Source organism: Calonectris borealis, chromosome 3 (genome assembly GCF_964195595.1).
Source record: "Calonectris borealis chromosome 3, bCalBor7.hap1.2, whole genome shotgun sequence".
NCBI lineage: Eukaryota > Metazoa > Chordata > Aves > Procellariiformes > Procellariidae > Calonectris > Calonectris borealis.
Genome location: NC_134314.1, coordinates 30221861 through 30246394, shown reverse-complemented (window position 1 = coordinate 30246394; position 24534 = coordinate 30221861). Strand labels below are relative to the sequence as shown.

General features: G+C 37.5%; 1 protein-coding gene across 1 annotated transcript in view; it reads left to right on the top strand.

Annotated features, from left to right (window-relative positions):
• Positions 1-24534, top strand: part of EYS (eyes shut homolog) — a 958850-nt gene that overhangs the window by 905861 nt on the left and 28455 nt on the right. Inside the window, exons 42-45 of the mRNA XM_075145270.1 lie at positions 8071-8253; positions 15563-15729; positions 15913-16057; positions 23024-23198. Of these exons, the coding sequence (XP_075001371.1) occupies positions 8071-8253; positions 15563-15729; positions 15913-16057; positions 23024-23198 (670 nt within the window). The remainder of the gene's footprint in view (positions 1-8070; positions 8254-15562; positions 15730-15912; positions 16058-23023; positions 23199-24534) is intronic.

Genomic DNA, 24534 nt, shown 5'->3' with positions numbered 1-24534 from the left:
CAACGGTTTAGACCAAACTTCAGTGTTTTATTTTCACTAAGTGTTTCACATATGTACATATGTGACAATATAAAATGGAGTCCTAACTGTGACATTGTATTTAGTAAACACACACCAAAAAGGGCCATCCACAGTATGTATTCTCAGCAATCTGTAAGTATGTTCCTTGAAACGTTTCTGAGCAACATTTATGGTAGTGCTTCACAATCCAAAGGATTCCAGCAGGTTTTCTGCAGGATGTATTTCCCCCATGTATAAAATTCATTTCAAAGTGTTGAAGTGGGAATAGTCACTTGCTCCAAGCTCTGTAGAGTGAAAATCAGCCTGCAAGTGAATTGCTTCTGTGCAGCTATGTTTGGCACACAATGTCACCTTCAGAGTTGTTTGTGTCTGCAGACTGAATCGTGCAGTTCGGTGACAGCAGATGCTCAAGGGGAATTTCCTCAGATAAAAAAAAATGCATCGCAAGGTTTCTGGTCAGTGGCAAGAGACTTTGGGGAATGCCAATCAGGGTTGCTCTTCTTCCTGTTCAAGAGAATTTATTTTCTGGGTCATTTGCTTTTAGCTGTGCCTTAATTTCTCCCTCCCCTCCAATGTAAGGAATGTCATAAAAATTGTACAAAACACACATAGGCACACTCACACACTATTAATGTCACTGCTGTATTAGCAGTTTTTCAGATTCATATTTTCATCCTTGAGCAGTGAAATCACTTTTATTATTTCAAATCTCAGCTTCTAATCAGAAGTACAAATTACTAGTCCATATGATTACAGAAATATGCTAAGCTAATAGGGCCCATAAGCTCCATGACTACTGATACCACAAGACAAATAAAAGGAATACCTAAGTATTTACTGGTTGTGGGGAGGGGAAGGCATACACCTGAATTACCCATAATGCAGATCATACAATAGTCTTCCAGACATAAAGAGTCTTCTACTACCACCTGGAACTCACCTGGCACTGCACTGCCCTGCAGCTCCAGTACCCCTTATGTTTTCCTCCTTGTACTTCCCAGAGTTTCCAGTGAGGAAAGTGAGTTGCCATACATTATTATGGTCCTAATGTAGAACTAGCAAAACATGTAAACTAAATACACAGGAGCAGGCAATTACACTGTGTCATTTGCTTCATATGGCTTTGTTAAGCAAGCTACTTCCATCAGGAGCATGTGTTGTAGCTCAAACATCCAATCTTCTTCTTGCTTCATTAGAAACATGATGAGTAAAAGGAGGAATAGTCCAGCTGCTTTTAAAATAATTTTCTAAACTCAGCTAAGAAAACATTTTGCACTCTTTTCATCAATATCTCTGTGCTCAAGAGGAAGTTTCGGTTTATTAAGAGCTATACTACAAAGCAGTAAGAGAAACAGTGGCTGCAGAATATTGTGATGACAAAGGGCATTTTTCTGAAGACTTTTGTACAGCTTGGAAGACTGAAAAATACAATGCTTGGTAGTAATTTCCATTCTTTTTTCAATATTGTCTTTGCAAATATGCGAGATGGTATTTAGGAGAACTGAATAATACTCATCCCACAGTGTATATGGTTGCTGATCCTGGAGCCAGACACTGAGCTGATAACTGTTCACAGTCAGTCAATGATAACATAAAAAAGTGGATTTATCTGATTTCAATTCTGTAGCCTGAAGTCTTCATCTCTTTCTATCCCTTTCATCTGTCTTGCTTTTTGCAAAGTATTGTAAAGCTGTTGGTCAAGATGTATTGGCAGTGAACGCTGAAAGGAACATTAATTTTAACTCATAACAAAATTCAAAGATGATGAAACCATTATTCTCTTTCTTCTTTGTCACTTTATTCTCTCCTCATTGTTAAGATTTTTTTCAAACTAGAGTTGATTTTTTTTTACCTCCCACTTTTATGCTCACCTCTGATAAGACATACAATGTTAAGGAAGTAGGTAGCCAACTATATTAATATATATATATAATGAAATAATTTGTCATTATTTGTTTGTGAGACAATGGGACATATCATACCTTATTACTTGTTCAGTACTGGGAATGCAGAAGAGGACAATGATGAATGGCGTAGGACTGACAGAGACACAGGTCAAGATGAAGGACAAAGAGTTGATAAAAGGCTTCAGTACTCTGTCAGAGCAGTGTGTGTTTTAGGCACAGTGTTAATTGGGAGTGTGTTTTTGCGTGGCTCATAATCAGAGCCATTGGGACACGTCTCTGTTCTTTACCACTTCAGACTGTACACTGCAAGAGCAAGAGTGGAAATCAGCTTGGATGGTGTTTAGGCAGGAAAAGGGAAATAACCCAGTGTGGCTAGCTGTGCGCTCTGCTATTTCAACCAAACATTTTATAAATAATGTTCTGAAGGGCTGTGTTTGAAGGAAAAGAGGGCCATAAGATTATACAATTTTCTGCACAGTCTTGGCTCCATAGCTTTATGATGAAAAGAAAAAGAATAAAAGGAAAAGGTGGAATTATCTTGCTTGACACTATTTTACTAATCACTGTATTTTTCATACAGAGTTATTTATTTTGTTTTAATTTTTAATTTAAAAATATGCAAGAGCATGGCAAACTAGTCTGTATTAAAATCAAACTAATGAAGGTCATTGCATGAAAGATATGTCAAAGACTGAATGTTTTCCACTGATGCACATTTACTGATAACCTTTAACTTTTTGATGTGATTGGATAAAGATCTCTTGATAAATTATACTTAGTGTAGAGAAGAAACATGATTAAAAATGTGGTATAAAAGCTGTAAGCAGCAGTCCAGAAACAGATAAAATATGGAATAGCTGTCAAGCTAGATATATTGAATTAGTCAGAAATACAAGTGTTTGACTCAGGATTAATTAAGGTTTCTAAATACATTTTAGTCTCCAGAGGCAAGCATAGGGAGGACTATTTACAAACACCTACTGCATGTACCTACCTGCTAAGGATAGGGTAGTTAATTAGATACTACATCTGACTTTTATTAGGTGTGAGAAACTGCTTCAACACTGTGGAGAAAACTGTAAAGAAGTAAACCAAAATAATGTATAATGGTTTTCATAAAACATGCCTGTGGGGCTCCTATTGCCTTATATGGAGTATTTCTCCATTTGGTGACCACAGGCCTTATATAGCTATAGCTCCATATGGCGGTCACAGACCATTTCAGGTAGCATCCGAGCCCCATGCTCACACAGGGGAGGACCAGCATGGAGGGGAGCGAGGGTAGGGTATGACAGCTGGTTAACAAGTGCAGGTAGTGCTTCTGCAAGTCAACAATAAAAAAGTACAGTCTGATCAGGGAATTTGAAATTCACTAAACCCGTCAGTGGGTCCGAGTTGCTCATCAGGAGAAGACATGCCCTACTTCTGGCCAGCCTCCTGATAATCACTGTTATATAAATCTTTGTGTGCCCAGATATTAAGTTTAGCCCACTATAAGTGATATACTGGATCACTGTTGTTTTGACTTGGATACTACTGATTTGTATTTGTTACTGTGCTGTTATTTTGTGATAAATTGTTTATCCCAAAAGCTGTTGGCTGATGGTGTCTGTTACCACATCTGGAACCTATAGCACAGCAGGGATGTCTTAACCCCCTACAATGCTGGATATGTTATTGAATGTACTTCATGGCCCCAGCTAAATGCACAGTTAAAACTGGATGAAAAGACCATAAAGACCTGAGAGGAGATGCCCAAGTAGTCAAAGATGGACATTATTTATGAAGATTGCCTCTTGTCAGATGTTTTGAAAGGGGCTGTGCTCAGACACCCAGGGGTAAGACATTAAAAGGTCAATTTGCAAAGAATGTTTAGTGACTGTGCTCTAATCTGGAGTTCAGATATCTATACTTAATTCTTCAATACACTCCAGACTTTGTGTGCAACTTTATGCAAATAATTTCGTTTCTGAGAGCCCTATGGTTCCCATTCTTTAAAATCAGAAAAAAGTGTTTCCTTGATTTCACAGAGAATAAATTCAGAATTTCTAAATCATTTAGCTTTTATGGCAGTGAAGACCAGAGACCAAGAACATGCAGAATGGGAAGTAGTTGCAGGATACAGAGAAAGTAGGCTTCACCCCACCTAACTTTAGAAGTCTATAATACTCTGACTTATAACCCAATGTTACTTTTGTATTTGGTGGGGTGAAATAAGCATTTTAGAATACTGTTCGTCTGACCTGTATAAGGCAGGTGTTTTATATGAAAGACACTGCATCCTAAATGTGCTTAATTTTTCCACTGACAAAAAGTGCAATCTTAGGTGGTCAGCTGATATGTAGACATCTATATCACAGATGCCCTCATTTGGTCAGATGACTGCCACCCATTGTGTACATGTGCAGATTGCTTCTAATGAATGGGAGGCTTAAGGACTAGATATGTCTCTTTCCTATAGTAAATAAATCTAGAATAAAATAGGTAAGCAATACTGTGAAATGAAAAAATCTAACGATTATTAAACAGCAATATGAAATAAAATATTTTTGTATTACAAAATAGAAAAAAATTATTACATACCAGATTTTTTTGTGAGAATGCAGGAAGTATGATTATATATATATAATTCTATATATATACAGAAAGTAAGCTTTCTCCATATGTAGATCTTGAAAGTAAAGTGCAATTTTTGTACCCGGTTCCGGTAAACTGTAGGTAAAATTGCAGTGTAGGTAAAGGTCCAAACCAGAATGTGTATCATGTTTTGGGTTGAAGATAGAGGTCCCATCTTCTTGCTTTCATATAGATGTTCATTCAGGATGCATCCATGTTTAAAGATCATGGATGTAGGCCATTCATTCAGTGTGCTCTCAGAAATAGCTATCCTGCCTTCAGGAACTCTTAAGTAACATGTCACGTTGACATTCTCTGAAATACCTTCTTCAGGACTTTGCACAATGTTCTTCAAAACATGTTACTTCTGCCTAAGGCGTTTTGAACTTGGACTATCGTTGAGGTGTCTCTAAGAAGCATTTTAAGCCTGCTTGACAGTGTCAAGATTTTGACATCTGACAGTTGACCAAATATAGCATACATGATCTGTCTGCAGATGCTGAGTATTGCTGTCTATATTTACTGGTATTAATATTTTTAATAACACTGCTTATCTTTCTGTACCATTTTCTGTTAATTTATTGCTATAAAACTTCATCATCACTTTGGCCTGGTAATTTTTCTCTCAAGCCTGTTTTCTTAGACTTCATCCTAAAAGCAAGAGGAAACCATAGGCAAAACCACAATTTAAGACAGAATGGCCAACATTTTCAGTACTGTGGGGAGCTCAGGCCATATGTAGTATCACAGGCCATCTATAAATGGTGATACTAGTCTCTGGACTCAAATGATAGCACCTTCTTATAACAGCAAACTTACCAAACTAAATTTTGGATAACATGTTTAATTTACTAAGGCCAGTTCCTACTTCTGCTTTCTTAAAAGTGTATCCACATGCCCCTCATTTTAGGTAAAGTTATTTAAAGATAATTTTTTAAAATAACCTTAAATAGGAACAGTTCTGTTATCAACACAGTTTTGTCGTGACTCCAAGAAAACCTCCACCCAGTAAACCTATCTATCACTTTGTTACATAAGGAAACGCACAAAGAAAAGCTGAGTCTTGTCTTAGTAGCCCCGAATCTCAGCTGCCCCCCAGCTCATGGGCCAAAACTATTCTTGCTTAAATGAGATATGGTTTTAGTTGTACATATGAATAAAGATCTTTGAGCCTTTTGTTCTAGGACGTGTCAAAACTGCAGTGAAATTGAAACTGGTATATGGATATAGATAACAATTCTCTGTATGTTGTGCAGCGCCCGGTCAGTGGGAGTAGCATCCTTCTACTGTCCAGGTCCTACTGTTGTAGATCACTTTGCAGAACATTCCTTTGTCAATGTTCAATCCATCTTTTTAAGGAGTGCTGAAAAAGGCAAGTAGAAAGGCAAGAAAATAATTCCCCAGTTAGAAAGCTCCAAGGAAACTGCTGAGACAATGGCATACTTCATCCTGGGAAGAAGGTGTTTTACCTGCTGGAAATAACTTGTCAGGAATAGACCCTTCAGTGATCTCTGTCAGTGAACCAAATTACCTGGCTCTGTGGAGGTACAATAGAATTTGCCTTGCCCCATTATAAAGGGAAGCAGGAAAAGACAATAAACACACAAACCTCCTTTATTTTAAAATCTTCTTGTCTCTTAAATATTTTGTGTTTTATTAAATAAATAGAAAGAAACAAAGAAAAAAAAAAAGGAAGAAAGGAAGAATACTTAGCATTAAAGGAGCTGCCTGACTGTCATAGCTTCCTGAGAACCAAAAAAATGCAGAACCTGAGCCTCCCTCAGGTATGGTCAGGTAATCTGGGGGAATACTGGTGGACTGCAGCCAGCACCAAATTTAAATATGGGAGAGCTCTTTTTCCTCCAATGCAGCACATGACTCACAAAGGTCTGAGACTTGAGGTTACATTCAGTCAGACTAGGTTGAGAACAAACTCATTGCCAGTTTTCTTCTAATTAGGACAAAATCACCATTTCATATGGAAATTTCCTGGCCCCCATTTAAGATCACAGAGCAAGGCATAATGTGCCACATGTGTGAAGCAGTGCTTAATAAACGGGACAGTACACTCTGTATTGCTGCAGACTCCAAGTCTGCACTAGAAAAGGTTTGTCAGAGCCTACGTCTGCACCTTTTGTCAGATGCAGATACTAAGGCGATGTCTGCCACTTCAGTGCCAATATGGCAGGTTTCCCAGGCTGCAGATTTAGAAACAGATTCCACAAACTAGAGACGGTGATATCATTTTCACAATTACGTGTGATTGTTTCTCCCACACTGTAAGTATTTAGGACCAGATGCCTAAAGGTACTTAGGCTAACATAGATTTACCTGGGGAAGATTAGAATTCTTTTCTAGCACTTCCCAATCTGGTTTGTACATGGTGCAGCTACGTATTCCTTCCTCCCCCAATCCCTCTTACTGCCTTCATTTGTAAAGCTGGATCCAGCCACATTTTGTGCCCAGGTGGATTGGAGATAACTGCTCAAATCTTTTACATCTAGCCCCATACTCCAGGATTAAGCTTTATTCAGCTATTCTTTCTCTCTCTCCTGTTTTTCACTAAACCACATTGTCAATACGAGCATTATGTTATCTTTGCTCTGAGCATCGACTACAGGAATTGCCTACAGCAGCCTGGATACTCAGCTCCAGCAAGCACTCCTTGGGGCCATGTGGGTGCTTAATACCCGTGCTCTACTGCCTGTTCACCTTTACAGATATGTGTATAGGCTTGATTTTTTTTGCTTTTTATTTGCTTTTTTAATCTCACAGTTTTTCTCAGCATAAATTATAAACTTTTGTGTCACAAAACCAGCAGGTGTTTGAATGAACTTGTAGCCTTCACAGCTTTGGAGGAAGCAGGAGTATATAGTTGGCAAAGGTATTTTAGAAAAAGCTACATGCTTTGCTTGGTCAGTGCCCAACATAAAGGAAATTTTCATTAAATTGAACCTAAATGACAGCAAAAAAAGGTTAAATAATTTGTCATTACTGTAAACTATACATTTTTAGATACTCAATTCCTGAATATTCAGACAGTTCAAATGATGGAGCAAATAATGTGAAAAATATAATTCTTTTTATTATTTCTGTACCTGTGAAGAATTATTATTCCTTAACCTCTTCAGCACATCCTTGTACTCAATTTCACGCAGATGCATGTCAGAGATGGCATTTCTTTTAACAGAAGAATTTCTTTTTATGTTTTCTTTTGTCTATCTGAGTTTTGAGTAAATATTGCAGTGTACCTCTATTTGTAACAATGCTATCTAGAATCCAGGAGATGGCAGTAGTTGCCAATAATTCAGTTGTAAAAGCAGCCTATTTACAAAAGCTGAAAAATAGAGATTACACTCAGAGGAAAGCCAAACTATATCTGCATGTATGTAAAATACTACAACATAATCAAATTATCAGTATTATTTATTAGTTTTTAAGTTCTAAAATGGGCTATTAAATAGGACTTGCAAATACATGTGTTAAAGAATTTACCCTAACACTGATTTTTTTTTTTTTAATCCAGCTATTAATATTAGCCAACCTAGTTTCAGTGGCACAGATGACTTCGGCTATACCTCTTTCCTAGCTTATTCTACAATCCCAAATATCACCTTCTACTATGAATTCCGCTTGAAATTTCAGTTGGCAAACCACCACTCAGCTTTACAAGATAACTTGATTTTTTTCACTGGACAGAAGGGCCAAGGTAAGCTTTATTTTTACTACCTATCCTTACAGGCTTTCAGATATTCATTAAACAAGTAGGATAAAAATATACACAGCTTTTTCTTGATTCTTTTTAGGATATAATTTAATTAGGAGGAAAATAATCTCTTCAATACTTTATTGTTTTGTAAACACACAGTAAATAATCAGATTGTATAAATGTTTCTTTTCATTGAGAAGTATAACTGCTTCCAGTAATTAAAGTCACCAGCTAATCTGATGCTTGAGGTAGCATATTTCTGAATAAAATAAATGGAAACCAGAAGATTAAGGTTCTCTTTTCAGTCGTAAACATAAATTTCATTATTGATTACATTTATTTGATGTCCAGTTTTGAGAGACGCTGCCTCAAATCTTCTTCCAGTGATAGTTACTTTATTGGAAAATCAATCCATCCATCCAACGTGCCACAGCCACCTCTGCCATTTCTTCTTCCTGTGTCCTCAAATAACCTGCCGCAGGAACAGTCATGAATTGCTGCTGTTGTCACAGTAGCTGCACTTCCATGGCCCACAGGACTCTCAACACTGAAATCCAACCCTGTGGCAGCCAGAATTGGACTCTGTGTTACTTATGTAAAATATGAAACCCTAACCCCTGAGATCACTCAATGCAAGTTAATCCAAGGTACCTATGAATAAATTGTGCTACAATCTGTATAGCAAAGTATTCAACTCAGTCTGATTAACATAGTTGAGAAGCAGGTTATATAAATCTACTTACAACATTAGCATTACTGTCCACACAGGACTCATAATATTGATGAAAGTTGGGAAAAATTTAAGGAAATGTTAATGCAGACTTAAAGCAGTCAGGGTAGAAACTACTTTATACTTAATAGATCATCAGAAACATATTACTTATTTTTACCTTAATTGTTTCTGCAATTGGAGCACGAGCTAACTTTTGGATTTGGAGCTGTCCTATGCGATTGTCGAAGCCTAGGAGGGAGGTTTCGTGACGTGTCTTTAGGTCTAAACCCATCACAGTAGGAGAGTGATTTAGGTATGTAAACATAAATCTCTACTGCCACAGTAGATGCTTTACCATATCCAAAACATCACATGAGTTTGGCAGATATGGCCCATGACTTATTGGAACCCTACATTTATACAGCATCAGAAAATTAATAGTTCAGGAAGATGAAAAAGGGGAGAAATTATTATTAGCGGTTTTAAGATACTGAGGTTCCAAACTACATTATTAAAAATCAATTTTGGGGAGGCCTTACACAGTTAAATATATATTGCACAAAACAACTGCAGTACATCACATCAATATGATACAAGGTATCCTCCATTTTCTATGTTAATACACTTGATATTTTCTTAGGTCTTGTTTTCTGTTAAATTTCTTTACTTAAGTTCCTGTACACTCTGGGGCTTCTTCCCATTTCTCCCTGTGGTAGACTTCCGAGAGTCAGACTGTTAGTCTATTCCAATGCAAACTAAAACATGTTGGCTTAGAACGGCTTGGCAGTTTACATATCTGTCATATAATTAAGCCTGTTACTTTTCATTTGCAAAGATCCTGTCAAATTTAGCTAGTGCAGCTCAGCTGACCAAGTGTACTTCAATGTGCCGTGATACCCTGGTACAGCACATGGACACACAGCCACAAACTGATTTACTTAATTTATCTAGTTGATTATCCAAATTAGCCTAACACAAATAAGTATTAAACCACTGTGAGTGTATTTGAACTCAAATTCTGCCTCTGTGTGTGAATCAGACTTTGTTAAGTTGTTTTGCAAACTTCAGCAAAATATGGTCAGGCCTGGGTGACCCTGCTAACTGAACTATATTCAACACTATTTTAACTGCATCCAGGTCTAACATCACTCATGCGTCATTTTACGCCCACGACAGCCACCAGTCACTCCCAGACAGCCTTTCCTTTCACTTGCTATCACAGTTCACTCCCAGGCATATTTTCCTTTCACATACTAATTATTTGTTATTGAGGATAGAGGAAATACTGTCTGTCTTTTTTGGGTAGCCAAGTAGAAATGGTGCATGGAGTTGCCATTACCTAAAATATTTACATCTAGTCATTCAGAAAGCAGCTTTCAGAAGCCAGTGTGCCCATCATTAAATTTTTATAATAATACATAGTTCTTTTGTAATACAAACACAAATGAATCATTAGAACATTCTTTTCAGTGACAAGAATGAACCACTGCATTCAGACACATTTCTGCAACCTTGGGAACTGAATTTCAAACTGTCAATACAGAAATTGTAGGAAATGTAACCAAACAAAAATTATACCAATTTGTCCACTGTCTTTACTCAGAATAGAAAAAATGCAAATATGAAATGTAGAGCACCAATGGTGCAAAATAACCTGATTTTTTTTCCAGTTACAATAATCAAAAGAGAGCACACAAAAAAATGTTCTTAAAAATAAAACAGATACATTGCACTAAAGTCCATCTCAAAAAGGCCTGCCTGCAGGGTGTACCCTGTAATGTCAAAGTCCTTATGAAGTGTAGGTCTTGCAATGATATTTAGCTGAACTGAGTAAAAAAATTCTTACTGGTGTAATTTTTATTAACCAGAATACTAGCATTCTGGGTTTATTATGTAGCTGTCAGGCAGAAACCTGGCTTTTTATTATTTTGCATATAAATTTTTTCGTGGATGCTGCCGTACAGTAGTAATGCATTTCTGCAGCCCCATGTCAAATGATGGGTGGGCAGCAGAGCACCAGCTGTTGGCAAGGCTGAGAAACAATGAGGCGCTTAGTAAATTGCTGTGTAGTAGTTTTATTTATTTTTTTCTTAGTTTAAATGGTTGGGGAGACTGAGTAACCCCTGTTTTAATTACTAGAAGGTAGTATTTCTTACCAAGTGAACTTTGCTTATTTCACCGAGAGGAGATGCTGTTGTTCTAACAATTTACTTTTACCAAGTATCAAGCAATAAAGCTCTCATCATGAGGAGTGTGAGGTTTTTCACAGCCTGTGATCTTACTGTAAGGAAGCTTTCTTAATATTCTGTTTACATTTTCCCCTTTCTCCGTTTCAACCCATTTCTCGTAGTCAGCATTCTCTTGCAGTACTTTACCCGATTCCCCTCCACTGTCATCTCTGCCTAAACCACAGACACCGATGTCATGGCTAACCTCTTGTGAGGTAATGTCAAGTGTTGTCTAACACAGAGATGTATAACATCTTCTTCCTCTTACACCCACAAAGCTTATAAATCAAAAGTCACCCTTGTTCTAATATCTCATTTAACTTAAAACTCTCACAGCAGTCAGACTACCAATACTCTCGATTTCCCCTGATCATAGTGGACACGTCCTCTTCTTTAACTCTTGGGGCTATGGCTGATCCCTGGCTTGGGTTGGAATACTTGAAAAACAACTCCTGTTCCCACAGGCGAGGACAAAAGTTGCCACTCTCTGTACGTGCACTGGGCGCAGGTGCCCAGGCGCCGGCAGGGGGGCTGCAGGGCGGCCTCCGTGAGGAGAGGCCGGGGCTGCCCCGTGCCGGACACAGCCGGTTCCAGCCGGCTCCAACCCACCCCCCGCAGGGCACGGCTGAGCCCCCCAGCCACGGTGGTGGAGCCTGTGGGAAAATGTATTTAAGAAAGGGGAGAAAACACCACAGAGAGAGGAGGAAGGAACAAAAAGAGTGAGAAACAGCAGAGGGAACACAAAATCAGAGGAAGAGGAGAAGGAGGAAAAGGAGGAGCTTCATGCCACCTCCACAGAGGAGCAGACTACCACCCCTGCAGCCCATGGAGAACGCCATGCCAGAGCAGACGAATGTTCCCTGAAGCAACTGCAGCCCATAGAGAGCCCATACTGGGGCGCAGAAAAGGTGTGAGGAGGAAGGAACGGCAGCGAGAAGCCGCCATGTACTGAACCACGGAGCCCCACCGCCATGTACCGCTTGGTGTTGGGGGAGGAAGAGGAGTCAGGAGTGGAGGAGTGAAGTTGGGCCTTAACATATGTTAAGCTTATGTAAATAGTTGTTTGGTACTTACTTTGTAAGTGGAAGTAATGTAATGTAAAAGCAAAAGCAAATCCACCCGTATCACTTGTCTTATAAATATTTAGATAGCAGTACCGCAAAAGTGTGGCAGCTTTTGTCTTGTTTCCAAAATAAAATTTTTTACATTTTAGATCAATTCAGACTGAATACATGCTAACTACCATTGCTTTCAAACTGCAATAAACAAATCTGTCCTTTCCAAAAAATTACAAGTATAGTTCTTTACTTATGAAAGAAGAGGAGGTAAATATGTATATGTATTAATATGGATGTGCTCATTATCAGACAGAAAAAAAGGAAGTCTGAAAGGAGAAAACCTATATTATTCACTTGACTAAAAATAAATTGTTTTTAGGAAACAGGAAAAGAAGTGAATATAAAGGTCTTCAAATTTAAAAGCACTAAAACACTGATGGTTTCAAAAAGTACACATCTAAAAAGAGGAAAGTGCTGCTGAGTGTGCTGTTCACAACTCAAGCATGAGATTATTTATACATACCAAAAATTTGCTGTCAGTGTAAATTATTTTTAAAGGATGTTTACTGCAGTCCTACGTTGCAGGACACTTAAAACTGGTATGTATAAAAGTGTGCTTTTTCAACAGCTGCAGGGCTTAAATATAAGACAATAAAAAACAGTTTAAAACAGATAATTCCAAGTTTCATTTGCTGCCCTTCTGCAATAAGAAGGTACTATGCTTGTTCCCCCCCCCCAAAAAAACCCTATCTTTTGAAGGATTTCTGCCAATGATAGCATATGTAGTCCTAAATGTAAAGAAATTATTTACTTCATATTTTCAAAAAAATTAGTTCTAAACTGAAAGTTTAAGAAGACTTCAGAGAAGTAAGGCTGTTCTGACCAGAGAAACTTCAGTAACAAATACTCTAGAGTTAATAACAGATACAAAGACAGAAAAAGCAGGAAATTTTTCCTCCCCAAAATCCATGTATTAGTGTAAACTCCACAAAACAACCACTGTTGGTTTCCATAGCGAAGATATTAAAGTCACTTAACTTACAACCTTGAAAGTGTAAAATGTTAAAACATTTGGGATCTGATTCTATTTGCAGTTATATCAGTGTAAGAAAAAATAAATCAATAAAATTATGCCATTTTAAAACTAATGCATAAGTAGAAATGAACTGGTTTTGAATCCCTAAATAAGTGGAACAGAAATCAACAAAAAGAATGTGAAGTTAAGATGGCCTGATTTCTTTGAAGCCTGCTCTAGAGTCTGTTTTCCTTTCCATTCTTGGTACTGTCAAGGAGTAAGACAAAAGAATCAAAAAACAACAAAACAGTTAAAAACTGTCTCATTTATGCAGATTATTAATGAACATTATCTTCACGATGAGGTCGATTTTGTAGAATGCTGACACTGTTGCCCGTCTTTTATGTATTTCATTTCTAAGAAAGAGTTTTAAAAATTCAGACAGCATTTTAAATACCACTTTGTCTTTAATGTGCCTTCTCTAGTTTTGCAGGTCAAATCACGTAAGTACCTTGTGGACAGTGCTGAAAATAGAAACTTTGGTAACGATTTAAAAAAATTGTTATTTGCAGTTTGGAAGCCCTTCACTGGTAATGTGCTAGTGTACCTGAAGGCAATGGGGTTTCGTTCAGTCATGAACAAATCATTGTAATAAAAATGAACAGTGTTTGTGTTCTGTTCAACTGAATTTAACTGCACGTTTTGTACAGAGGCTTTGTATTAAAATTCTTTGGAATAATCTTCTCTTTTTATATATATTTGTGTTGCATCAAAATAGTAACTGTATAGAAACTGCATAGAAAAATCAAACTTCTGTATAGAAAAAGCAAGAGTACTGTTCTCCCTGCTCCCCGCATTGCTAATGCAGCATGTGAGATAAGAGGAATATGGCATTTTTCACGTGAAACAGCAGTATGCAGAGCTTCAGTGGGAGGATGAGATATACGTATCATTGCTTGTTGTGGGGAAAAGCCCACTTTATCTTCTGCAAATAAAGCAAACTCCCCACGCACTTGGGGTAGGGGCATCAAGACACATGTTTGAAATGAGGGCCACCATATGACGCTGCAAGAACAAATAGGGCGAGACCTTCCCTAAAACAAATACAAAATGAGATAGCCTTATGAAAACAGAAGAAAATATCAAATAAAACACAGTTTACAGGCATGAAATTGAGCACTGAATTGCTTGAATTCACGGAAGAGTTGTAAAAAGAAATTGATGGATTTGAATTTCAATTCAGGACATCCTAGTCCAAGACTGAGAACATTCTTCCCTTTTACCATTGTTTGTATATCTCAGTTCTTTTACCATACTAAGAGTATGTGCAAAAGAAAGGGTGGGCAGGTTTTATCTCACTAATGGTGGTTCCACTCTACATGAGAAGAAGGCCTGAATTATCTTCAAAGATGCCAGTGTAAAAATCTGTTTACTTGGATGACCAGGAATGGGTCCAGGAATTGAATTCTTATTCATAAGCTTTATGTCAGACTTAAAACCTTTCAAATGAGCTTTTATAATATAGTACCTGAAAAGCACAAACTACACTTGTAGCATGTAGTCCTAAATGTAAAGAAATTAAATTATTTACTGCAAATTTGCAGATGAATGAGTTCTAACCTGAAAGTTTAAGATGACTTCAGAGAATTAAAGCATACAGCTGTTACGACCAGAGAAACTTCAGTAACAAATAATCTAGAGCTGCCCTAATCAGGGGCAGCTGCAATAAAGTCTCCAGGCACTCTTGGGTCAAGGGCAGCTTGATAAAAGCTGCTAGAGCTTCCTCAGGCCCATATCCCTGTTGCTCCCCTTGCCTCGCAGCAGCAGGTACTCTCAAGTTTTGAGGCTGTTAAAGTACCTACTGTGAAAGCTGAAAGCATACTGGAATAGAATGAAGTCATGGGCTATTCTCACATGCAGCTTGGAATTTCAATTAGCTTTTTTTAGGATTTTGGAGAGAGTTGAGAATTTATTCATGTTGCAGCGGGAGGGAACAGCAATGCTTGCTAAATCCACCAGGCTCAACAGGTTTTGTGGATGTCACTAACTTACTGTAGTGTGAAAAAGAACTTCCTTCAAAAAGTCTATAAATATGTTCAAAATCTCTGCAGTTTCTGTTTTAAATCCACAAGAATACTGGAAATATAGAGAATATTAAAAATATATACAAAACTTATAACCTTCCTGGCTAAAATTTTCCTAAACTGATATATTTTCAATGGATTTGGAGAATATTTTATGCATCAGTATTCACTAAATCCTAGAATAAGTAGTTATTCTTTTTTTGTCTTTTCAGGTCTGAATGGAGATGATTTCTTGGAGTTAGGCCTCCATAATGGCAGAGTAGTATATAACTACAATCTAGGTTCTGGCATAGCAACAATCATTAGTAAACCACTTGATTTGGCACTCAATATTCATGTCATTCATCTTGGCAGATATCTCCAAAAAGGCTGGCTGAAGGTAAGATATTATTTCCTTTAGAAGGATAGCTTTTAGATGAAAGTGTTTTTTTCCACATTTTATATGAAAAGTTTAAAAATTACTTTTGTATTTCCCTGTTAAGTTTGGAGGACTGTCTTCACTAGGAGTTCCTAAATAAGGTAAATTCCTTTGTTGTAACAAATATAAATGTTTCACTGAAAGGTGGATGATCAGAAGAATAAAACTGTCACTTCTCCTGGGAGACTCGTTGGACTCAATGTCTTCAGTCAGTTTTATTTAGGAGGTTATCACGAGTATACTCCAGAACTACTACCAAAGGGATCCGGATTTAAGAACGGCTTTCAAGGTAAAGATTATACTGTTTTCAATTCCTTTTAAAACATGCATTAGATTGTTTGAGTTGCCTATGAAATGAAGATTTAAAATCTTTGTCTTATAAGGAAACAAACTAGGATCTCCTTGGCTGAGATTCCTGTGGTTTTTTTTGTTATTTCACTACGATAACTAAGAAACATGATGCTAAGAGAAAGGACTTCCTTTCTCCACGGTAAAGTAGTTTAGATTCTTCCCCCAGCTAGCTCTGACCATTGTCACTGGCGGTGCTGGTTTGGGTAATAGAAAACTATTACCCAATACGCTGAAAGTATCTTTCTGATAGGACATCATGAAATCTGATTCTTTTCTTGACATCATGATCTAGCTCTCTAGACAGGACCTAAGTAATTCCTGTTAGGAATATTTCAGCTATTTATCTAACAGATAATAATTCCTACCTCAAAACTGATATCTGAAGGTCTTACAAATCTTAATTCAACTCCTGCCAGATGAGCAATGAAACAAAGGATTTTTTCATAACACTTCTTTATTTGCATTTCTTACTTTCATAGAAATAACATGCTCAATATTTGTAAGGTAAACTTCAATTTATTTTAAGCACTGGAAAGCCTTTCAAATGAAATAAACTTTGCTCTGCTATGGCAAAACGTTTTTGCGTTCTCAATTATAAAATTGGGGGCACATTATGAAAGGCAAACGTAGCCATAAAATTCACTTTCATACAGTACTACACTCCATTTCCACTAAGACCACGTCACTGCCTCATTTCCAGCCATTACCTTACTTTTTCTTCTTACACAGAAACTTCCTCAAAATCAATTTCTTATAATCAACTTTTCACTCAGAAAGTCATACAAATCAACATTTCATCTGTCTCTGTCTTTTCAGGAAGTATGAATTGAGTAGTCATACTTTTCATAGCTTCTTAACAGCTTGCAAATTGGCATATCATAAAACATAATGTCTATGCAAGTATTTTAATAGTGTCAATATTTGTAAAGTACTTCTGGCTTTTTTTATAGGCATGTTAATGTTAGGGGTGACCAACAGGAATCTCTGGTGCTTCACTTTCACCGCAAACTTTTTCCCAGTTTTACAGGTTCCTCATGTTGCAACTGTATTGCGATGGCCAAATTTCTACAAATGCAGGATGAATATTCTTCCAAAAAATAAAAAATATTTCAAAATTCATGTACTGTTAGTTACCATACTATTTATTGATTTTTCTTACTGTTTAAAAAGAAGTCTCTACCTCAACATTTTGTCAAACGTGTAGCACATAAACAGGTTTCTCTTTGTCCCTATCATTCACAGTATTAAGTCTACTATATTTGCTAATTCATTCCATGCTCTAGCATTCATTCCCAGCAGTAGCTTGCCTCTGTTCTCCAGAGCATATTGACTTTCAAGGAAGCTACACTTCCCTATGACTGATTTACTATGACATTTTCTTCTGTAGTCAGCATCTCATTTGTTCTTCTAGCTCAGAAATCTACCCAATTTCAGCTCTCAGGATCCTCAGGTTCAGAAATAAACCTCCGTAGCCCTTATCCAGAGTGGGAACTGCAATACCACTAACAGAAAATTTTGAACCATTTTACTTCAGCCAATGTGCAGCTATAGGGGGCCCACAGAAAAGCTCTGGAAGTGACAGTCAAGATAAATTTATCTAGCACATAGTTGATTAAACCACTCAGACTTTTGGAAAGCTGCTGTTGGCTGCTTTTAAAGACATGATTTATTAAAACCATTTTGCTTCTAATACCAGAGTGTACCTCTCCTTTTGTAAGCAATCACTATTGGATCAAGAAACATTGAGGTCCGCCTTGCTGCTGCAGACTGTCCCCAGTGTTAGTGTGCAATCATTTAGGATTTTTACTCTGTACAGCTACTGTTTCAGACCATTTCCTCCCTTACCTGCATGCCTTTAGCAGTTGTTGTTCAAGTAATTTCCATGGGGGAGGAGGAAACTGAAAATAAATGTCTTCAATAAACTGTAATTTAATCATCAAAAGCCTGGGAATTTTAAGTTTAGGAAATTTGGGGATCAGCACCTACAGATTCTTTTGATAAGCTGAAGAATGTTTGATGGTACCTTGAGCAATTTAGGAAACTTCCTTCAGCCCCTGTGAGAAGCTGAAGAAACTAGTAAAGATAGAGCTCAGGTGAAGCAAACAAGTTCATGTGGAGTTTGAGGTGCTCTGAACTTTGAGCTTCATCTGAATTTGTAGCTCCTTGTGGGCTTACGGGAGCCTTTTGTAAATGGGAACATGGTAGGATACTTTACTTAAATGTCCAACTTTTCTTCATTGTCCTATAACAGTGTAATTAGCGGACATTTGAGAGTTTTCTGAGGTGTGTAGCAGAGCATACTGCAGCTGCTCTAACAAGTCATTGTGGGGTTTAGGTAGCTGCAAGTCTTTTGGCCAAAGAGACTCAGCTTGCTCATTATGGACAATCTGAAATGGAGTATAAAACCAACTGCCTCATGTTCAGGTCTGCACAACTCAACACTATGACTCACCCAGTCAAAACGAGATAGAGAATTATTTGGAAAAAGCCGGAAGTTACAGCTGCATTTCCAGACCTCACATCTCTGAGACAGGCAGAGAGAAATCTGGTGTCAGGGAGAAAAAAAGAGGGAAAGTTCCGATGTTTCGTGCTCTGAGCTACCATGACAGCACGATGCAGACTCTAGCCATAAAAGTAATTGATGGAGAGCCAGGGCTTGCATACAGAAATAAGTGAAGAGCAGAGAGGGAGGAGCAACTGATTGTTCCTGTGGTCTTGTTCATAAATAGGATGAAGTATGGCTATAGAAGCTGTATGGCTATAGTTTGACAGCAAATAGTGTTAAATGGAGGAGTAAAAAGGCAAAAGAATCTCTTACCATAAAGCTGAACTGTTGAGGAACCCCTTTTGCACTGAAAGAGACACCTCTTCACATAAATGATTTTGCAAAGAAGTAAATAAAATTCCAGCTACTGCAGTCACTTTTTAAAATAAAGTAAACCCAGAACTCAGTTGAGTTCCAAATAGATACAAATATAGCCTTGTGGTTAAAGTTTACGTTCATAATAAGCTAGAATACATTGCAAGCTGTCATGGTTTAATCTGGCAGGCAGCTAAAGACCACACGGCTGTTCGCTCACTCCCCACCCAGTGGGATGGGGGAGAGAATCAGAAAAAAAGGTAAAACTTTGGGTTTTACCCAAAGTTGAGATAAAGACAATTTAATAGGACAGAAAAGGAAGGGAAAATAATAATAGTGATAAAAGAATATACAAAATAAGTGATGCACAATGCCATTGCTCACCACCCGCTGACTGATGCCCAGACAGTTCCCAGGCAGCGGCCACGACCCCCGGCCATCCCTCCCAGTGTTTTGTTCAGCACGATGGCATATGGTATGGAATATCCCTTTGGCCAGTTGGGGTCAGCTGTCCTGGCTGTGTCCCTTCCCAGCTTCTTGTGCACCTCCAGCTTCCTTGCTGGCAGGACAGTATGAGAAGCTGAAAAGTCCTTGACTTAGTGCAAGCACTGCTCAGCAACAACTAAAACATCAGTGTGTTATCAACATTATTCTCATACAAACTGCAAAACACAGCACTATACCAGCTACTAGGAAGAAAATTAACTCTATCCCAGCCAAAACCAGGACACAAGCCTCCCAGGGCAAAGGTTACTTTTCTTTATGTTCCTGCATCACAGATGTCACAGAAGGAGAGTGACTTCTGAAGTAGTTTTTAATCAGCGTTGCCTCTTGCATCATAGTTTGGCATGATTCATACAGGCCCTCTGGGTGTTTGGGTCACAGCTCAGAGCAGCACTGGGTAGTCAATGTAGTGGCCATCTTCTCTTTTAGACAAACACCCCACTACTCACAAGCAGTCAAGAAAAACAGGGAAAAAGCAAAGCGCTTTAAGACAGGTAGAATTTTAGAAATGTGTAAATTCAGTACTGCATTCAGATAGACCACAGTTTATCTATGTATCTATTTCTGTCAGTTCTCTTGCTGCTTTTTTAGTACATCTGCTTGAAAATGCCTGCTTTGTGTATTTTTTAGTCAAATTAATACCAAATGCTTACAAGCAGGTAAGAGAGAGTAGTGAGAAATTTTTGAAAAAATTCTTTGTATGATAAGGATATATCCGAAAAAAGAAATAAAGCTGAGTAATGAAGTCATATTTTTTATTATAATCTCTGAAGTTTTCTTAATCCATTGTTGGTGGCTCTTTGATTGTTTGTGAACTCTGCTTGACTGGAGTGAAAGCTATAAATTAAATTGAGAGTAAAAAAAAAAGTCATTGACAGAAAGCTCTAAGTGTGGTCTAAGGAGTCACTAGACAAAAGATTACAAACAAAAAGGTAGTATATCCTCTGTGAGTGCACTGTCTTGTGTCTGATTTCAGCTTGCTTGCATCAAACTCTGATCATCAGGATCAAACCAAGTTTAATTCACAAATTCAGAAACTTCTTTTGAGTTCCTCTTGCAAGCTTGGCTCTGTCAGAAAAACTCTCCACTATTCGGAATAGTTGGCAGCCTCTCATTAAAAGAGGCCCAGAACTGGCAGAGCAAAGGGAATTTAGGTCAGAAAGAAGGTGCATTCATCAGCTGATGTCTCTGCAGAAGGTTGTGTAGTGCTTGTACGACAGGCTCAGATTGCTTCTCTGAGTCCTTCATCTGCATCCCATTGACTAAGCATTACAAGAAATAATAAGAAAATTAAATGAAAAATTCAGTTGAACTTATAAAGCTGGGCCAAAATACTCTTGTACCTACTATATCCTTTGTTTACAAGTGCTCAAGAACTGTTTCTAACCTAGATGTTCTGCTGGTACAGTTCAACTAGGCATCAACACAAATGCCAGTTTATTTTCCGTGATGACCTTACCAGTTCTTGGGTACTCACTGTGCTTTCCATTGTTTACACAGAGCTCTGGGCTGCTTTTTCTTAGCACTCCAGCAAGACTCAGGAAGACAGTACATGCTTTATCTGCTACTGATAAACAGATGAAACATTAGTTAGGATTTATCAAGCATACAGTCGCCTAAAACCAACACTGTTAAAAGCAAAGAAGCAATAATATGAAGATTGCAAATAATCATCAAACTAGGTTATTTTTAAATTGCTTAATATGAGTTTTTGAATTACCAGTTATGTGTCAATATAAACAGAACTACAAAATGTGTGCAATATGGAAAAATCCTGTCTAAGAAAGCCACTTTTACTGACATTGTTCTAACTGTAGTTCAAATAGTTATCTTGCTATAAATATTACTTATATTTTGTTCACAACAAATTATGTGATTAGAAAAAAAATTCACAACTGGACATTCATTGTGTCTTTCAGGTGCAAGTCTTTTTCTTATGAGATTTTAGTGAATCATGCAAAAACTCATATTAAGTTATTTTTTTAAAAAACAGTGTGATGATTACTTGCAATCTCCATATCATATCCTTTCCCTGCTTTTAATATTAAGCAGAGAGCCTCTGTTCTCATGACTTCAAGCATTGTGGGAATTCACCATATCTCAGCTAAATTGAATAAATCAGGTTTAGAAAGGTATGAGCATTTCCAAATACATTACTGGGCTGGTTTAACTAAAGTAGTTTAAAACCTGATTTTTAGTTTAAAATTGTATATATTTATGTGTAGATCTGGATGACATTTCAAAAGTGCTTAAGGCTACCTTTAAATGTGACTCTAAATTACTTTGATGTTCAGGTATATTTTGAAAAGTTACTTAGGGTTTGATCCAAAAAGATATAATATATGGCATAATCTTCAGCTTTGCAGTACATAAATAAGCACTTGGATCCAGAAACATGATTCAGCAATACTGATGAATTAAGTTAGACCCATAAGGCTAACCATCCTGTGCAGTCACTAGGAAGAACAAAGACTCTCCAAAGGCACAACTCCATAGACTAAGCAGGAGCTGCCTGGAGGTAGCAAGCAGGGAACATCTCTGCTTCACTCTGAAGCTTTGGCTCCTGTTTTCACTTGGGATACCAATGTACTAGCAAATTAAAAGAATGTCAGGGCATAGATCCAGGCACTGGCATTCAATCATCTCTACAAATAAATTCTTACAATGGTCCCTGACAAATACTTGGTCTGTAACAACTATCATTTTTCCAAACAATTCTTTGTTGTATTTAGGGACTTAACAGAGTCTAGGGACCATTTCCCATTGGTAGGCTGGATGCAGCTATACTGTTCTGGAAAGTCATAAAAGTTTGGTAATATAATCGTGACTACACCAGGTCACTTGCCCGCAGGACCAAGTAACAGGTCCTGGAAGTTTTTACCTTACTAGTATACATTAAACTTTTAAATTATTTTCTGAGATTAAGGGCCTAAAGGAGCAGGGTATACCTACTTTAAAATGTGATCATGTGCGACATGATCTGTAGGTACCAGGGACCGAAGCATTCACTTAAGAAGGGGAGAATCTGGGTCTTTCCCTGAAGGGGTCCTTTTCAGCCTAAGGAAATTCAAGTCCACATTCCCTGCCTGCGTTATATTAGTCAGTGTTCTCTGGATTCTTACATATTTTACATTAAACAGACTTCTCAGTCTCTGTTCTCCTTTTTTTTCTGGTGGGTTTTTTTTTTTTTGGACCGCTTTTATCTGATACAGGTGCATTCCTGTAAAAGCATGTGTGTGTAAACACAAAATGCACCTAGTCAGTCATTAGTCACTGACTTTGTATTCTGTCTACTCCTTGAGAAATGACTTCTGTTGTTTTACCTATCATTAAATGAAGGAACTTACAATCATCCACTCATTTGCCTGAACACAAAGTAGCCGGCACACCTTTAGCTCATGTAGATGGTATGATTGCCCATCCACTGAAGATATTCTGGTGGAACGCATTCATTAAGGGTTGACACTGTCCTGTTGTTTGGTTTCTTTGACTTCCTGTATCTGTTTTAAACTTCATTTATTTTTTCTTTCTACTTTTGAGGTTGCATTTTTGATGTTCAAGTTCGCACCAGCATGAATCAAGAGTTTAAATCACCAGGGACTCCAGAAGGTCACCCCAATTCTGGTCGCAGTGTTGGACAATGTAAAGATTCCCCATGCAGTTTAATAAAATGCAGAAATGGTGGGAAGTGCATAGCAGGTGGCTCTACTGTTTAGTAAGTATAATTTTTTTTTGTAGATTACAGCATAGACTGATCTCTAGATTATTAACTATGGCAATTTAGCGTCTTGATAACAGAAGTCTCCTGGAGCCTATCATCTTATTAGAAAGAAAACTACTGAAGCGTTCATTCAGTTACACAGAGAATTTTAATCTTACATTAATATGGACATTTGGAAAGCAGGTGACAGGCTGGAGACATAACTACATTGGAAACTTGATATTATAGGTAAAGTTCTAGTTTCATAATTTGTATTCCAGATTTGTTTAGGGATTGTTCTAAAATTGTGGTGGTGAGGGGGGTAATTTGTTTTTTTGTTTGTTTGTTTGTTTTTAATTTGTAGTGACCTATTACTGAATTATATTCCTCTCCTTGTATTTCAGGACAGCTAGGTCTTCACAGACTATGTATATATGCATGCATGTACCAGTAATGGCCACTTTTTCCTCTCACAAAAAAGTGAAACATTGCCAAAGAGGTGTGGATGTAGCATGCATTTCATTTTTGTCAATGTAAAATAGCTGTCAATACCATCTCATATTTTCTCAGAGGGAACTTCTTTCTGTTTTCAAATGATCTGTGTTCTTTTGAAGAGCAGAGTCCTTGCGGGAACTGGATTTGTGTTCAAATATTTTTTCTCCTGAAACAAGATCTCTTCAGAAGTTTTTATTGCTGTTTTGAGGTATTTTTATGTCTTGCTTTCACCACCCTGCCAGAAAGTGTGCAGTGCCATTAAGCTGTAGATGCAGTTGCTATAGGGATTATGCTTTGATTTAAATAGAAGCAGAAACATACAGCATTAAAATTTACATTCTGGCCAGCAACAGAGCATAACTACTATGTTTTAACAAAATAAAGAGGAAATATTTGAATAATAAAATGAAGAATTTTATGTTCAAGGGACAATAATATCCTCCATTATTTTATTTATGGCACAGAATCATACACAATAGAAAATTACGTATAACAAGATTGTCTATGATGTGTTATGGCTATTGCTTGTTGCTGAAGTAAGAGAAAAAGTATGTCTTGTGTGCACTTTGAATAGAACATCAGACATAATGGGCAGGAGTCAGTTTGCTAAATATAAGCATGTAGTGTCACTTTAGATGCCCTCGGGTAGACCATTTGGTCTTCAGCTGCTGCTTAGGACTTGCATAAGTCTTCTATCATATCTCCAAGCCTCATGTGGATTTCTCAGTACTCTATAGCTTTCAAATAGCACTAGCCACTTAGGTTTAGGAAATTAAATCATACCCCTATATGATAGAAGGGTGCCCCATAAAATGAGCTGCTGTAGTTTCATTATTAGGTTAGATTCAATTAGAAC